This window comes from Fukomys damarensis, unplaced genomic scaffold (assembly GCF_012274545.1).
Source record: "Fukomys damarensis isolate Sample0158 unplaced genomic scaffold, DMR_v1.0_HiC HiC_scaffold_33, whole genome shotgun sequence".
Taxonomy (NCBI): domain Eukaryota; kingdom Metazoa; phylum Chordata; class Mammalia; order Rodentia; family Bathyergidae; genus Fukomys; species Fukomys damarensis.
In genome coordinates, this window is record NW_022900945.1 from 3,051,614 (window position 1) to 3,069,122 (window position 17,509).

General features: G+C 52.6%; 1 protein-coding gene across 2 annotated transcripts in view; it reads right to left on the reverse strand.

Annotated features, from left to right (window-relative positions):
- Jak1 (Janus kinase 1) overlaps nucleotides 1-17,509 on the reverse strand; it is an 86,449-nt gene that overhangs the window by 21,989 nt on the left and 46,951 nt on the right. Inside the window, exons 1-4 of one of the 2 annotated variants that reach the window (XM_033758390.1) lie at nucleotides 12,957-12,975; nucleotides 7,689-7,770; nucleotides 5,677-5,875; nucleotides 2,740-2,863 (exon numbers count right to left, since the gene is read on the reverse strand). In XM_033758390.1, coding sequence (XP_033614281.1) covers nucleotides 2,740-2,863; nucleotides 5,677-5,875; nucleotides 7,689-7,694 — 329 coding nt within the window. In that variant the 5' untranslated portion in view covers nucleotides 7,695-7,770; nucleotides 12,957-12,975. Of the gene's footprint in view, nucleotides 1-2,739; nucleotides 2,864-5,676; nucleotides 5,876-7,688; nucleotides 7,771-12,956; nucleotides 12,976-17,509 lie in introns of those variants that run through there. The other variant, XM_010605078.3, reaches the window with a different exon arrangement.

A 17,509-nucleotide genomic window follows, 5' to 3' on the forward strand; every position in this document is an offset into this window, starting at 1 on the left:
GGAGCTGGGGAATAGCTGGGGTGCTGCGAGAGCCCCATGCAGCAGGGGCCAGAACACCAGAGCCGCACACACAGGTACTCGCCCGTCACCGAGGAAGTCCTGGGACCCGCGGAGCAGAGCCGACAGGAGCGGCATGCTCTCCGGACCTCTGAGCCCTGTGCACCATCTCTGGCCAAAGTCCAGACACAGGAAGCGGGGGCAGACAGCATGCAGCTGCCCCTCCATGCAGGCCAGCGGTACATACAAGGCCCAGCAGCTGGGGACACGAGGTATGAGGGGCCGAGATCCCATGGGGGTGCAGACTGGTCTAGGATGTATCCCAAACACTACTAAGAAAAATGCCAATACGCAGAGCAAGGCTGAGTCCCTGTGACTGCCTACAGAAGATGTCAAAGTAAGAAAACTGGTGACAGCATCAACACCTTCCTACTGGCTAACTGGACATTTCTATGTTCCTTTTTAAAATTAAATCAGTGATAGTCAAAAGAGTTCAAAACATCAGATAGGATGAATACACCTTTTTAAAAAAAGATCTACACAGTGTGGTAAATATAGATAGCTAAGAGAGTACAATGCACATTTCAAAACCGCTAAGAGTAAATTTTAAATGCTCTCACCACAAAAAATAAGTATTTGAGGTGAGGCAGCATTAATTAGCATGGTTTAATTATTCCACATTGTATTCATAAACCACATCACTGTACACCCCACAATATATCTGATCATAAATAGCCAAAATTGTTAATTTACAGAGGAATAAAAATTAAAATACCAATTGTCCACGAAACTTGGTAATTCAGCAGGGGAAGAAAGCGTGATGAATGTGGGGGGACGACTGCCCACACTCCCCGTCAGCGGCCCCACAAGTGCGACATCAGCCTCCCCAGGCAACGGCACCCGAGTTTATGCGTGAACACCACACAGTGAGCTCTCTGTACACTGCTGCACCACTGTGCCATTGCACAGAGTAAAGAATATGACAGCCTTACATTAACACATAAAACAGAAATTACTAAACCTTTATGTAAAAACCAGAAATCACAGTAAAGTACAAGAATATTTCCCAAACAGAGCTGGATTCCACAGAAATAATCAGCAGCATTTACTTTTACGCTGCGCCTTCTTCAGTAGTGAGGTTAGGAGGTTTCAAAGTTCCTGCAGTTCACTGTAACCAAATGTTTTGGGTTAGGGTGGCTTCTCTTCTCCCAAGTTCAAAGAACCTGTGATACCAAAGTGACATCCTGTTGAAGTGCAGTGTCAGGTACAAAGTCAAGGTGCACTTCCTGGCAGCTACCGGAAATGGGGAAAGAGCAAAGACCCTTTACAGGGAGGCACTGCTACACTACACCCAGCGAAGATCAACCATGCCACCAAGCAGACACATCCTTAGCGTGCACTCCAGGTAATACCCTTCTCTGTCTGCAGAGCAGTTTTCCCACTTGAAAAATGGAAGAGGTGAAGTGAGTGAGCTGAGGTCCCACCCAGGGCTCAGCTGCTACCTTGCTGGACTCTGAGCTCAGAAACCTAGAGGGGGAACGAGAATTCTGACACGTCCTTGCCTGGGCTTGCCACCGTCGTAAAGACCCATCTCAGTGCCGACTGCGCAGCAAACCCCTAAGCCAGGGAAAGCAAGATCCCACCCTGAAAAATAAATCCAAATACAGTCAGAGGGCTCAGCTCAATACAGGTTAAACATGTTTCTGAATCTGGGGCAAGAAATCTCACACTAGACACGCCTCTCTTCTCGGGGTGAGACTGCAGCTAAATAAGCAGACGATGAGGTCAGCCTAGGACAGTCAGGGTTACATGAGGCTCAGCTTCCAGAAAAACAAACTATCCCAGGAACAGGGACAACTCCACCAAATCCCCAGAGCAGTAACAACCAAGATCCTGGGAAACTCCGAGGTTCCAGCGGGCTTCCAAACACCTCCCTGCATCTTAGCATCAGAGCTATGTACTGATTTAATCACACGTGTGTGAACTAAGAGCCTTTCCAAGAAGGACCGACCCCGTACACACCTCCACTGCAGACCACATGGTGTGCCTGACCACGTCCCACTTTCGAGCCTATCTGATGACCAGACTGTGGCTGTGGAAACACCAGCTGTCTGCGTGAGCTGGGAGGCACTGAGCAAAGCCCACAACGCGGACAAGAAGGCACACACTCGTCAGAGGAGAAACCACATCCCTGCAACCCGACATCTCCTCCTGGTGGAGACACCACTACTAAAAGCACCGACACCTAGGTGATCACTTCAGGCAGTGAGTCTGGTACTCCTTACTTGCAGTTTTTAGTGTTAGTAAGAAGCATATTTTATATCATAACCTAGTACATAAGTACAAGTTACACATCTCAAAGATTTTACAGGCTGGGATGTAGCTCAGTGGCACCGCGCCTGCCTCACATGCGAAAGGTCCTGAGTTTGATCCCCGGCACTGGGGGAAAAAAATAGTTTTAAAACCCAGTGTGCAAGGACACGCATACAAGCTGTTATCTACACTTTCCCGTTTCTTTTTCAGTTCTGGTCACAACCCACTATGTTCAGGCATCTCTCCCTCTCCTCTCTACACCGTGGCAGAGCAGGTGATCAAATTCACCTTGAGCTGGACTCCAAATACTGAAGAAGTCCCTCCTCAGACCAAGCAAATGCAAAAGTGACACACTACAGAAATGACTGCATGATCGGTCAATGACCTGGGTGCAGGGGGAGAGCAGATAGCAGCCGCTGCTTCCCATACCTCATGCGGTAGTGGAGCCGGAGAGTCATCTTGTCGTCCACGGTGATGGCATGGTTGGGTGCGTACCAGAGCTTGGTGTTCTCATCGTACAGCGCGAAGAGGTTGTGGCACAGAGGAGAGATACCTGGGGGGTGCACACATGAGAGAGCTCAGGAGATACATCACGGCGCCACCTGTCCATCCAGAAAGAGTCTCAGTTACTCGGACCCTGTGAGGCAAGCACAACTTCCGCCACATCAGTCAGGCAGTTCTGCTCACAGCACCGAGGACCGTGAGTCTCCAGGCAACATGCAGTTCCTGGCAAACCATACTGAAGTCGCTCGGAAAGAAAAGCTGGTGATGTTTCTCATCGCAGGTGGCTGCAACAGTCTCACCAAAGCCTGTTTAAAAGATCAAAGGGCCACCGAGGGGCTCACAGACCCCGACCAGGGTGCAGCGCTGATCACAGGCTGAGGCACTCTCAGAGTTTGCAATCACCTTGCTGTTTTCTGCAAAACATGTTTAAATAATCTAGCACTCTGAGTATGCATTAAACATGCAAAGAAGTTCCTGACAGCTGTGCACAAAATGTGTTAGAATAAATAATAACCACAGTGAGTCTGTCGGTGATTAACGTCTATTGCTATTAATAATAAATGCACTTCGTAAGTGCTCTGTACAGTTAGCATAAATATCCTATCGATCAGCGAGAAGATGCACGTTTAACCAAGCAGCCAGCCATGCTCTGCTCCCCACCACAGGCCACGTCCTCCAGCGCTGAGCATGCTGGGAAAGGTCAGGGTGAGTAGCCGCTTGCGTCTGTGCTCACGATTAAAGCTGAAGAACTGTGATGCTGACAGGTGTGGGGACAGGAGTGCAATAACCAAGTGCTCCAGGCCTCGAAGTGAGACCAGGACCTGAGACAGCCCCAGAGTGTGGGGGACAGTGAGGCAACGCAGTCAGGCCCCGGAAGTGGGATGGCGCTGACAGGCCCCGCCCCGGCCAGGTGGGCAGGACTCTCTCCACTCGGGCAGCAGCGTTTCCAAGTGCTGTCCTGACACAAGTCAGCTCAAGAAAGGAGCAAGTGATGCCCCCGTTCAGCAGAAGAGCTGCACTTCCCCACAAGGGAAAGGCCACAGTTGGGTCCAGTTTCTTAGGGCTGCTTCAGGTGGTTTGTGGCTGGCCTGGAAACCTAGCCTTCCTGTATACACATACATCCTTGAATGCACACATCCTATTGGAAGTACACTTTATACAAAGCCATGGAACTGTCTGTAATTCTACCATAGGTCTGATTCTAACAGTCTTACCCACCCATAACTCCCTATTAACAGGAGGACCAAGGGTACCTCTATATACGAAAACACCAAATACCAACAACACTAATATTTGCTGAGGACTACATGCTAGTATCATGCTGACATTATATTTACTCTCTCTTAAATCTTCTATACTCAATGAGGTAAGTACGATTTCTGGAGATTTTTCATATTCTGAGACAGGGCCTCACTGTGTAGTTCAAGTCAGCCTTGAACTTGCAGTGATCCTCCTGCCTCAGCCCGAATGCTGGGATGATAGGTGTGCCCACTATACCCCGCTCTGCCATCTTAGAGAAGCGACCTCCCAAGATGCACTCAAGGCTCTCCAGCTACAGAAGCAACATGCTGGGCAACAAGGGGACGAAGCAATGAGGACTAAAGAAAACAGCTTCACCACCAGTAGGCGAAAGCAGGGCAGAAAGGCAGACTACACCCAAACAGGACTCTCAGTGACCACAGTGAGGGCTCTAGAAGTCCGCAGCACCAGATACGCACTGTGAACATTAATAAGTGCTTGCCAGACCCACCCCCCTCTGGAGCCCAGGGACCCACTGGAGCCTGGGGCGGTGTCCGGCCTCTGCCCACAGGCCTCGGCCCCCACAACGGGAGCCCCACATTTCCGCAGAGGTGACGCCTCCTGCAGGAGTAAGCACGACACGCAGAGGGCACAGAGGCCCTAGCAGCACTCGCTCCTATGTGCCGTTCTGCCAGCGACACATGCATTTTACAAAGTCGTGCTGGCCAGTGGTCTGTGCATCTCACTGCTGGGCAGCTCTGCAGCACAATGGGACGTGCGAGACCAACCCACAGGCGGCACGGCACGGCACAGGCCCAGGAGTTGTACGAGCCACGCAAGGGACAGTCACGGATGTGCCACCAGCAGGCACATGTGTGTCACACCTGCCGTCTAAAGCTCTGCACAGGTTGCTGCTCTGTCACAGTAACTTCAAAATATGACTGAGTTCCCCTACTCGGCCCACTTTATCCGGCCACGCAGGAGGCCAGGGCACACTTCCCTTTCACTGGAATCTGCTGCAAAAGCAGCTCAGGCAGGAAGACCCACATCAGGGAGAAAAGGGATCTAGGTGAGCTGTTACCAACGGGATGGGTAATTCCTGACATGACCATAGCGCCCACAAGTGGTTCTAAGGGCTCAGGAAGGTGTAAACTCATGACTTCATCACCATCAAATAGCGTTCTTCAAATACGATCTACGTAAGATGAAGCGAACCTGTTCTAGGTCCATCTATGAAGTGGTACAGCCATCACCGCCACCTGTGAGGATTCCACCTGGGCAAGGTTCCCGCACTCCGATGGCCTAACTTTACCTGTCACTGAACGGGAGGCAGGTGACAGCCATTGGTGACCCTGTCTGAGGGGTGACAAGGGGAACTCTGGCCAGGTTCCCGGGCTCCCTGCCGAGTGCCATCGTGGCAGTGGCAGAAGGTGGCAAGGGATGCCACACGAGAACTAGCACCTGTAGGCCACTGTGCCAGGGCCACACCATTCCTGCCACACAGGCCCAGGCTGAGGCCGGAGCCCATGGGGCCAGGCATGACAGACAGGAGAAGCCAGGGTCCCAGCCGACCAAGGCAGGAGGGAGGCAATGGCACACAGGCAGGTGGCCCAGGCTACTCACAGCACTCCTGCGCTGCCCGGATGCACAGCTCCTCCGCCGTGTACTCTCCCGCGCCCAGCCGGAGGGGCTCCTGGTCCGGCAGGTAGAAGGTCACCTCCACGCCGGGCTCGGGGGCCACCTGGCTCACCTCGGCCTTCTTGGAGCTCCTCATCTTAGCACAGAACGCCATGGCACTGCAGTCCTCCTTTATGTTTAGATACTGCAGGAGGAGGAAAGTGAGACAATGCAGTCACTCCGTGGGGCAAACGTTCCTGGGGCAGAGGAGAGTGCTGGGAAGGTGAGCGAGAGGAAGTGCTTGGCACTGGCTAAGTCCTGCTTCCATTCTTTCCCTTCCTGAAAATCGTGCGAGAGAAAACATGGGAAGCATTAATTATGCACACTAACTAACCACAGTCAAAAATCAGAATGATCTTAGATGGAGCTGGTCTCAGCTTAATTTCTCTGTCTGCACCTAGGCTGCAGCTGAAAAAGTGTGGGCTGCTCCGGAAGCGCCAGGGAGCGGGTGAACCGGGCAGGGGTCACTCACGACCCCCACTCCCAGACAGGTGGCTCTGCGCGGACCCAGGCCGGGCCACAGCAGGCTACGACCCACATATCCTGACTGGACCGCAGGTAGGTGCAGGAGCATCTTCCCGGCTGTACACAGGAATGCGACGCCTGTCTCTGAAGCACATGGAAGGGTCTGGAGGCCCCGGATGAGCCAGATCCCTGTCAGCACAGGCAAGAAGGAGGCCAGGCGGCCCCGCAGCAGCGGAGCAAGACAGCACTGTTGGCAGGAGAGGGAGAGGCAGCAGAGGAGGCCACAGAATGACAGGCTAGGCCTCGGCCGCTTGGCCGCCCATGTCCCTCCTTCCCTCACCCCAACACAGTGGCCTCGACCAACGTTCCTGTCCTCAGTGCACCACTCTCTTCCCCAGAACAAGCCAACACTCACTCCCCTCAGCGTGCTGCCACTCCTCCACCCCAACAGCTGCAGGCCGGGGCTGCCTCTCCCACTCCTGCCCTGCCTTGCTCTGACTCCTCTAGGGAACATCTCCCTACCTCACCCCTTCTTGGGCCCAGGCGTGAAGCCCCATCCCGGAGGCCGCCTTCCCTGGGATCCCCAACCCCTGCCCACACACACTCCTGGCTCCCCAGGACAAGGCCTGCTCGCTCGCCACCTCTGTCCCCAGAGCCAAGCTCAGAGGTTTACACGAGGGACCCAGAGACAGTCTCATGGGGTGGACAGCAGTCACGGTCCTCTGCGGGGTCTGTCAGTGGGTGGAGGAGGACCAGGAGCACACAGGCCACACCGCCACAAAATGAGAGGCTTTCCAAAGCAACTGTGAAAGCCAGGATCTTCAGGAAATCGGGCTGAAAGACTAACCTCTACGAGATCAGCAGGCGAGACAGCACCGAGACCTCACCTGTGTCCCTCACTGGAAAGTCAGGATGGCAAGCAGCAGCCACAGCTGCATCCTACAGCAAGGCACCTTGTCCAGGAGGTTCCGTGGACTGGACCTTAGAAGTCAAAGGCGGCGCTATACCCCAGCCCCAGGGAAGGGCATAAGCAGGCAATTACACAGGAACGGGACGCAGAAAAAGCGCGACCCACGAGGTCCCACAGGAGTGGGCCCTCCAGCCAGGGCACGTCCAGTGGTTACGGAGGGAGGCAAGAGTGTGTGTCCACACTGCAAAGTGAGAAAAGTGTAATCGGCACAGCGCGGTCCTCCAGGTTAGGCAAATGCACACTCAAGTCTGCAAGAACACGGGGTGGGGGGTGGGGGCGCCTACTGACAGCACCGAGTACCCAGCGTGATTACAAGGGGACTTGGGCCTGCATCCTCCATTTCCTGGGCCTGTGCACTTCTGAGATTTGTTTCTAAACCACATTTAATATTACAAATGAATATAATAGTGATTTTTTTAAAAATTAAAGATGACAGCACAAATGGCCCACCAGGTTTGGAGTCAGTTCTGTTATTCTTTTAAAAGCTAGACATTTTCCATTAAAAAGATGCAAATCCACATACCTGCATTTACTCGGCTGTCCAATGTCCCCAAAAAGGAAACTGGATTTTCTTCTCTAGTTTCCAAAGCCCATTCAGAGCTGAGCTAAAGACAAAAACAAGGAAATAAATCAGCTGTGAGGTAAGTGGATCTCAAAATGGTATTTTCATTAAGGAAATAACCCAAATCTAAACAGGATAGGAAAGGCGACTGGGAGAGGAACAGCAAAAGAACAAATGAAACAACTGGTGCAGACAGACGTGAAGAAGACAGAGAGACATCTTCAGGTGCAAACAGCAAAGAGAGACCCCGCTCTGCAGCTCTGAGGGAGGAAGCCAGGGACGTCTGCTTCCCGACACGGGCACTGGGTCCAGAGCAGGTGATGACGCGCACTTGTCTGTCGGCAGCCTCGGACACCTCGGGGACAGTCGGGCCCCACGTGTGCGTTTCATCTCCTGCCTTGTCTCCTCTGGAGTGATCTCTCCATCCACTCTACACACTGTTACTGTGACAACTTCTCTTGCTGCTTCTCAGGAGCTCCTCCAACTGCATCCACAAAGATGACAAGCCAGTCCTCCTGAGTAGGCCAACACGGTCCCAGGGCAGTACTGATTATCGTCCCTGCTTCTTTTTAATCTTTATTAAGTTTATTGGTACTTCTTAGGTATACAATGCAGTGACATTCATCACTGGGATCATGTATCTGGGTTCTTATTTTTTCCCCATTCCCCTAGCCTCCCTTCAGCCCCTCCCCTCTTCACTGTTTACAAAGACTTTGTTTCCATGTTTTTCCTTTTCTCATATTTTTTTCTTTTACCTTTTACCTCTCCCCTACCCCTCCACTTCCTTTGCTCTTTTAGACCTTTTCTTCCTATTACACATTATCAATTACACATTTTAATCCTTATTTACACTTTTAATTTTTCATACCAGAGAAACCAATCGGTATTTACACATGTGGTGTCCAGTTTTTTCACTGAAGAATATGGTCTCAATATGCATCCACTTAGCTATAGACGTCTCTAGTTTCTTGTTCTTTGTGACAAAGTAGTATTCCATTTTATTTTTTAAAAAACCACATCATTTTATCCAGTCTCTAGTTGATGAGCAATTGAGCTGTTTTCAAACTTTAGCTGTTACAAACCATGCTGCTATAAACATGGGTGAGCATATATCGCTGTGGTTATGATTCTTTTAATTCTTTTGGCAAGATATCCAACAGAGGGACCATTGAGTCAAATAGGACTCTAATCCTAGTTGTTTGAGGTGTCTCCATATAGATTTCCACAGTAGTTGCACCAGTCTGCCCTCCCACCAACAATGGAGAAGGGTTCCTTTCTCCCCACAGCCCGCCAGCATTTGTTTTGATTGATTTCTAGCAGCCACTCTTTCTGGAGTGAGGTGGAATCTCAAAGTGTTGTTTTCGTGTGCATCTCTCAAATAACCAGTGATGCTGAACATTTTAAAATATGTTTATTTGCTGCTTTTACTTCTTTGTCTGAGAAATGTCTCTTCATTTCAGATGCCCATTTTTAAATCAGGTCTTTATATGGGGGGGGTCTGATTTTTTTTTTTTAGTTCTTTATGTATTCTAGATAGTACACCTTTGTCTGAGAAACAGCTCGTAAAAATTTTTTCCCACATTGTGGGTCATCTCTTAGCTGTTTGTGATTTCTCTGGCAGTGCAGACACTTTTGAAAAAGAAGAGATCCCAATTGTTGATTCTTTGTGCTAGTTCCCGTGCTACTGAGGATTTGTGCATAAAGTCACCCAGTAGTTACCAGTCTGCCCTCCCACCAACAATGGAGAAGGGTTCCTTTCTCCCCACAGCCCGCCAGCATTTGTTTTGATTGATTTCTAGCAGCCACTCTTTCTGGAGTGAGGTGGAATCTCAAAGTGTTGTTTTCGTGTGCATCTCTCAAATAACCAGTGATGCTGAACATTTTAAAATATGTTTATTTGCTGCTTTTACTTCTTTGTCTGAGAAATGTCTCTTCATTTCAGATGCCCATTTTTAAATCAGGTCTTTATATGGGGGGGGTCTGATTTTTTTTTTTTAGTTCTTTATGTATTCTAGATAGTACACCTTTGTCTGAGAAACAGCTCGTAAAAATTTTTTCCCACATTGTGGGTCATCTCTTAGCTGTTTGTGATTTCTCTGGCAGTGCAGACACTTTTGAAAAAGAAGAGATCCCAATTGTTGATTCTTTGTGCTAGTTCCCGTGCTACTGAGGATTTGTGCATAAAGTCTTTTCCTAGGCCAGTATCTTGAAGAGTTCTACCTAACTTGTCTCCCAGCAAGTTTAGTGTTTCTGTTTTAATATTTAGATCTTTAATCCACTTGGATTTTAGTTTAGTGCATGGTGAAAGATACAGGTCTAGTTTTAATCTTTGACAAGATGAAATCCAGTTTTTCAAACACCATGTATTAAAGAGGCTCTCTTTCCTCCAGAGAGGGTGGTTGGCTCCTTTGACAAAGATGAGGTAGCTGAGTATGTCTGGAGTTGTTTCTGCATCTTCTAATCTGTTGCACTGATTCTCAGGTCTGTTTCTTCACCAGTACCATGTTGTTTTTATCACAGTAGCTTTGTAGCATAGTTTCAAGTTGGGGATTGTGATATCCCCTGCCATGTCTCTGTTGCCTAGAACTGCTTTTGCTATATGGTTTTTTTTGGATTGTCCCTGCTCTTTGTCCTGCCAAATCATTCAACAAATTTGACCAGCACCCAGTTTTAGGAAGAGTACGGCCCCAGGCATCACATGCAGCAGAAGGGATGGGGCGAGACAAGGGTCAGGTTCCCCCTGAGGCTGGCCATGCAGGCAGGGTGGGAAGCAGCCCCAGAAAACACCAGTTCAGCCTGGCAGCAGCACAGAAGGCCCCAGTGGACCTCTGGCCATCATGCTGCAGAGGGCTGCTCTGCTCCGGAAAGGCCTTCTGTGGGGTGAGCTTCAGCAAAAGGAAGAACAGGGGACCAGGCAAGAGGTACAAATTCAAATTTGGATGTGATATTTTGATTGATATGAGCAATCTTTAACAAGATTCACAGAACAAATCATTACATCTTCAGCTTTTAAAAAATTAATCAACTGTTTCAATTATGTAAATCTACCCAGCCTTGTACCAAAATAGTTTTGTTTGTTTGTTTTGGTTCCATGGATCAAACTCAGGACCTTGAACCTGCAAGGCAGGCGATGGCCCAACTGAGCTTAATCCCCAGCCCCCAAAACAGCAATTTGATATTTGCTAAATGCTGATGTCGTGCTACGGCTCAAAAGCTGGTTCTAATAGCTCATCAGGAGATGCTTCTGTCCAACTAGTATTCTGAGTAGCTGTCCCTGTCAGAACCTGAGCAAGCTGTGGCGACCACCATGCAGAAGAGCAAGATGGGCCCTGCCCACGTGGAGCTGGGTCCACAGAACAGTGGGGTCTGAGAGGCACAGACAAAGGTGATTACACAGTGCTGGGGAGGGGAGAGCATTCAGTGAGGAATGTGGTCAGTGGGGCTCGGGGTAATGGCTGGCCTCAAAGGGTGTGCAAGTGCAGAGGCCCTGCAGTGGGAGAAGCTGGTCTGGTCTTCCTGGCGCCTGATGGGGGACCATCTACACCCCACCGACTCCCCTGGATACAGTGAGCGCGGCTGGGAAAGGCATTCCGTGATGAGTGCACAGCCGGCCCTTTAGCTGGGAATGATAGATGAACAGACTGGCCAGCACGCTCTCTGCTCTGGAGCATGAAGCCAAGAAAGACAGCCTCTCACGAGGGGAGGGACCCCATGATCCACCAGGCGTGGGCTCCCCTCGGCAGCCTTCTCACAACCTACAAAATTCTTTCCTGCGCATCACCAGGCTGTGTGTGGCTCACACTCAGGGGCATGGGGTTTCTCTAGGCCTCCCTAAGACCCAAAGGTCAAAAGCATTAGGAGTCCTCTAGAAGCTAGACCGCATCCATGGAGCGGCTTCCCACTCTGCTGACACGCCACAGTGACCTCACAAGCACACCGCACCTGCAAGCATGTTCTGGCACCGCTGGCAGGATGGGAAGGCGCCTTACCACTCTGGGAAAACAATATCGTCCACGGGATTCTTAGACAACATACGCTTACTATGTCTTTTATGCTGATTTAATAACAAAATCCTTGTCCTCAAAGAACTGACTTCCTGGTGATTATAAAAATTTAAAAAGCCCCACACAGCCTTTAAGAGACCCACAAGGCATGGTTCCAAGCACACTAACCCTAGGGCCGCAGACCCGCCTTGTGAGAAAGGACAGCAGTCTGCTCAGGGGTCACAAGTTTCGCTGCAGCACTTGTCTAAGGGCTCCTTCCAAGTCGCCCTCGCTTGGTCTCCACCTCGATCAGAAGCGGGACAAGCAGAGGAACACAGAAGGTGTCAGGTGGGAGGGAGGGGACGAGGGAGCCACACCAGCAATGAAGCATCACCTACGAAGGCCCCTGTCACAGGCTTCACAGACACCCGGCAAGCGTGGTCACAGGCCTGTTCCCCATTCATTCACTTCGAGAAAATATGCCTCTGAAGGGCTGCGGGTCCTTGGAGCTTTCGGAGTCCTCCACGAGACCTGGGGCACAGTGCACTCTGCAGCAGAGGCTGCAGCGTGCGGTGGGCAGGGCGGATGCAATGCGTGGGCTGCTCGGCACAGGACAGCAGGGCTGCAAGCCCGCGGCAACAGCAAGCGGGAAAGGGGAACAGGAAGGTGCAGGCACTCCGGGAAAGGGGGCTGAGCAGAGCCGGCACCCAACAGTCACCAGTCTCGGGCCAGGCAGTGAGCAGCCCGGCTTCCAAGTTCTCCATGTGCCCAGGAGACGCAGGCTGTCGAGAGCTCCGTGAGTTAGCAGACAGACAGCGCCGTGAGCTAGCAGGCGGGGAGCACTCCTGTCCTGAGCACCACTTCTGTCCGGCTGCTTGCAGCTCTGGACCTTGAGAAGGAACTGACCCACGCCATGCATCTTCAACGCCGCCTCATCAACGCCACCCGTACTCAGTTCTCATAGAAGGTGCCAGGCGACCCAGTGTGCACCCTGGGGGACACACGGGCTCCGGACTCCGCAGAGCCTGCCCTCCCCACAGGCAATAGAGAACGCTCTAAACACCCCTCGCAAACCTGTCTCCCCAGTACTTCTGGCCTAACGCTCAGCCGGAGACCAAGCTCTTCCCGGCACCCTCTTGCTCCAGAGTCCGAGGGAACCCAGTCTAACCCGCCACTCCAGTGCGGCCCCCAGGCACCGTGGCCTCCCAGCCCCCACACAGGCCTGCTCTCGCGGGCACCGACCCACCTCAGGCCTTGTCCGCTGTGCCAAGGAACCGGCTCGTTTTTCTCAGTTGCAACGGCATAAGGTGGCGCAACCAGCCAGCCACGGCAGCCTTGGATCAACAGACCCGCTGCTTCCAAGACCCTGGACCCCGTTCCGATAAAGCACTGCGGGATCCTGGAAAGCTGCTGGCCTGCAGCCAGGATGACATATGAGAAACACAGAATCTGCTATTTTCTCCTGTCAGCAAGTCAGAATTGTGGCCACGCCTGTCACACAGCATAGGTCACATCCAATACAGCCTCAGTTCCGGGAAGAGGCCAGACTCACAAAGGCCGCTGCATTTACTATAAACTTCGAGGATGCTCAAGAATCGGTGCCAACTGGACGCTGTGGGCTCTCTGCACAGCTCCTGGCCAGCTTCACCAGAGGAGGCTTCTGGCCAAGGCAAACGGTCCCCTGCTTAATTAAAGACAATGCACATCTTCCTAAAAGCCCTGCCGCACTGAGGTAACTCCGCTGCTTTTCTTTTTTCCTCCTTTAATTACTAACAATCCATCCAGAATGCCATTAAAGATAAGGGATGTAGATTTAGTGAAGCCATCCACTGTCTCCCCAGGGATCAAGAATATGGTGGCAGGAGGGGCCCTCAAAAGGGGCACGGGAGAACTCCTTCCCAGCACACACCCTAAAACATCTAAGCAGCACCTGTCCCACCACCGCAAAGCCCTTGTCTGCACAGCGGTTTATCTCGTACGCAGGGCTGCTGCATCTGTAACCACAGGAGCCTCGCAGCCCTGTCACCCATGAGAAGGTCTGGCTCCAGAGGTTCCCATGGTCAGCCGGACAGTGAGTGGCGAGCCTGGGTCTGGAACACACTTCCTGCCTCGGCCTCCTCTTTCTCCCCACTCACCACCTATGCTGGCCAAGGCGAAGGCCTCGGGAAGCCAAGACCTATCAGAACACTGGGGCCACCGGGACCGGAGCACCTCCAGGGTCAAGAAGCGGCCATCTGGGAGGGGCCTGGTCCCACATGAAGAGAGGAGGAAAGGAACCAAAGAGGAAGGTGCAGCCGAGGAAGGAAGACCTAAAGACGGGTGTGCAGAGCGGGGCCTGCAGGCCAGGAGCGGAGCAGTAAGAAGAGGGCACTGGAGGCGAGGCAGTGCCCCGAGAGCCTAGAGCCCGCCGTGGCTTCCTCCCGCGGGAGGGAGGGCAGATCACAGACTAGAGCGGAGCGTCCCGGGCTCCAGCCGGCACTGTCAGCACCAGGCCCAGAGCCCACCTCCGCAGCTCTCTGAGCTCGGCCCGCAGGAAGACAAAGTACTGCATGGTCTGCCGCTCGGCCTCGTTCCATACTTACTGTGCACCCTCAGGTGAGTCTCAACCTCTCTGTGTTTCCGTTTCCAAGGGAGATAATGACAAAGGGAGCTACTTCGCAGAGTTTGTTGTGATGATTCAAGATTTCCCAAACCTCTCACACTACATAAATCTAACGCCTACTAGGAGTTCAACGTTCTGCAAGTTCACTTAAGGCTTTTAAAGACCCTTAGATTAAAACACAACAAACCCTAACTTACAAACACTTGAAACCACATTATGCTTCACTCTAACACCCTCAACCTTCATTAATTTGTATTTCCAGGAGGCCATAACGCAAAGACACAGACTCCCCAGCCGACAAGTCATCCAAAAAAGTGTGGTGGCAACCATGATCTAAATAAAGGAAGAGCTGGGAAAGGCTGCACCGGCTGCCCCCCTGCTATGCCCTTCCGGTACCCGGCACGCATCTAGCTCTGCCCCTGTACCGCTCAGTGTGCCAATGAGAGAAGCCAGCTCTGCCAACTGCAGGCACAGGCGAGTCTAAGAGAAAGTCGGAGGACACAGACAGCCCTGCTCGTGCGGCCTCAGTGCCACTGCGGCTGGCTCCATGCTGCCGACGCCACGGCCTGCACCGCTCCACCAGACACATCCCGCGCTGAGCCCGGGATCCTCCAACTCACACAGCAGCCACGGACGATGGCCCAGAGACGCAGGGGTCAGGCGCAGGACCGCCACAGTGCTCCACGCCGCCGCTCTGTGCCAACGCCTCTGGCCTGAAGTGGGGCCGGCTAAGAAAGTAAAGCCAAGACAGAACTTCAAAAGAAACGCCTCCCTAGCCACCCACTACGCGTTTCCTCAGCCAAGGGACTATAAGCACTTTCTATGGTTAGCTCTGAAATGGTCCCTGCCGAGTGTGTGTGTGTGTGTGTGTGTGTGTGTGTGTGTTGTGTGTGTGTGTGTGTGTGTGTGTGTGTGTGTGTGTGCGCGCGTGTGTGGCGCCCATGAGTCCTTGTGAGGGCACACATGGCCAGGAGCTGAGCCTGAGGCAGGAGCTCCTCCTCCTCCTCCTCCTCCTCCTCCTCAGACTCCAGCACAGCCGGGAGCGGGCAGTGGGGCTGACGTCTGAGCTCCAGCACGCTGCACACACCACGGCTCTCATGGCCTCGAGGTGCACAGGTCCGTGCACCAAACAGAGTGGCACAGAAACATACGCACCCTTCTGGGCCAACTTCACTCTCTTCCACTCTATACTTACTGCTCTCTTCTACTTCGTGCGTCCTTAAACGCTAAACAAGACTCACAAAACAGACTTCACAGCCCGTAACAAACACTGGACCACAGTCTGAGAAACACTTAGTAAAACACCCGATAAAAGCAGCAACCTTATGCTCCCTGCTTTCACTCGTGTGTACCCCTTCCCAGGCCGACCTCAGCAGAGAGGGTGTTTCTTCTGGGACTGTGACTTCCAGAAGGTCACGACTCCTTTCCCACAGCTCGCAGCTTGAGACGTCTGGACTCCGGGCCACCACGCAATGCCTCTCGGTCTTCACTGCACAACAGGCTTCTCCTCCCAGACAGCTCTCCCACTGTCACCTCTCGGATCCACAGAGTGGAGCCACAGAGACCCAGACAGCATGAGGCCCGTGCTCTGAGTTCTGCTAGTATCTACTCAGCTTCCTCACGATTCATCCCAGCCCGCAGCTCCCACCTCTATCCCCACACCCTCCCGTGATCCTTCACAGAAACCAAACAACTCCAACCCTATGTGTCCACTTTGCCAGCGCAACATCCCTGATGCAAGCCATGGACACGGCCGTGGCCTGGAGACCAGAGTTTCTGTGCGGCCGCCAATGGGACTGGTGGGGAGGGGCCCTGAACCTGGGGTTCGGGTGGGGGTGTGAAGCAGGCTGGCAGTCAGCTGCTGGAGCGGAGCAGGAAGTCACCCTCCCCTAAGCTAACACTCCCTTTGCACTCCTACCCAGGAAGCTGGCACCTGGGAGCCTCTGTCATACCCTGAGTGTCTGCACCAAGGCTCCTTTGCCACAGCCATGGCCACGCGCCAACCCGCACCTGCATCCAGCACCCAACACTGGAGCGGCAAGGCCTGCTCTTCCATCCCTCTTTCTTTTTTCTTGGAAGGAGGGAGGAACAATATATCCACAGAGCTCCTCCTCTCTCCTTGCCTGGGAATGAAGTACAGAAAGAGGGCAGGATGATTTGCTGAGACTACTTAATTAGTAGGGCAGATATCACAAGGATGGGTTAAATGTGACAATGGGCTTCACTGAGTAAGGAAAACCAACTCATCCTGCAAAGCTTGCAGCCAGTTTAGCAGGAGGAAGAACAGAAGAAAGAGCCAGGCATGGTGGCACACATCTGTAATCCCAGCACTCCGGAGGCTGAGGCAGGAGGATCACTGTGAGTTCTAGACCAACCTGGGCTACATAGTGAGTTCCAGGTCAGTCTCAACTACATAGTGAGATCCTGTCTCAAAAAGCCAAAAAAAAGAAAAAGAACAGAAGAAAGGACCTCCAAGAAGAGTCAGCGCCCCAGGACACCTGCCACCCAAGGAAGGCACAAGAGCAAGCTGGGGGCGCTGGAGTGGGCTGGTGGCCAGAGCAGGGAAAGCCTGAGGGCTGAGCTGAAGCTGCAGGTCAACAAGGACCTCAGCCCGCCCCAGGCAGCTGAGTGCAAGTAACTTTCTGTGACTCTGCCCTTATCTGCAATGGAGGACAGCCTAACTCTGGGAGAAGAGAGTAGGTGGGCAGACCAGGGCAGGGTGTTCAGCAGGAAACGCTGGCAACTGGAAGAGCTGGGCTGGGGGGACTGCAGGGAACACGCACCTCACAGAGACGCAGGGCCAGAGAAGAAGGCACAGACTGTGGGGGGCAGGCAGAACACACGCAGAGCTCCCACACACGCCCAGCCCCAGCCAGGGGACTTGTAGAATGCCAGGGAGGCAGGGACATGGGAAAGGCAAGTGCAGTACCGGTACGGTCAGGGAAATGCCTCCTCCCGGGACGACACCCTGGCCCGTGGACTTCCTGGGGCAGGCAGGGGTCCAGGCCAAGAGCCTTTGACACAATGTGAGGGCCCACAGCTCCCCTCACCACACACACACACGCACGCAGACTTCAAAACTGAAATGAGATGCTCGTTTCCTGCGAATTGCAATGAAAATGAGCCAGGAAACTTTCCCAGCACTCTGTCCCTTGGCGGAAGAGCCGTCTGGCATGGCCGCTCAGCACCAGGGGATG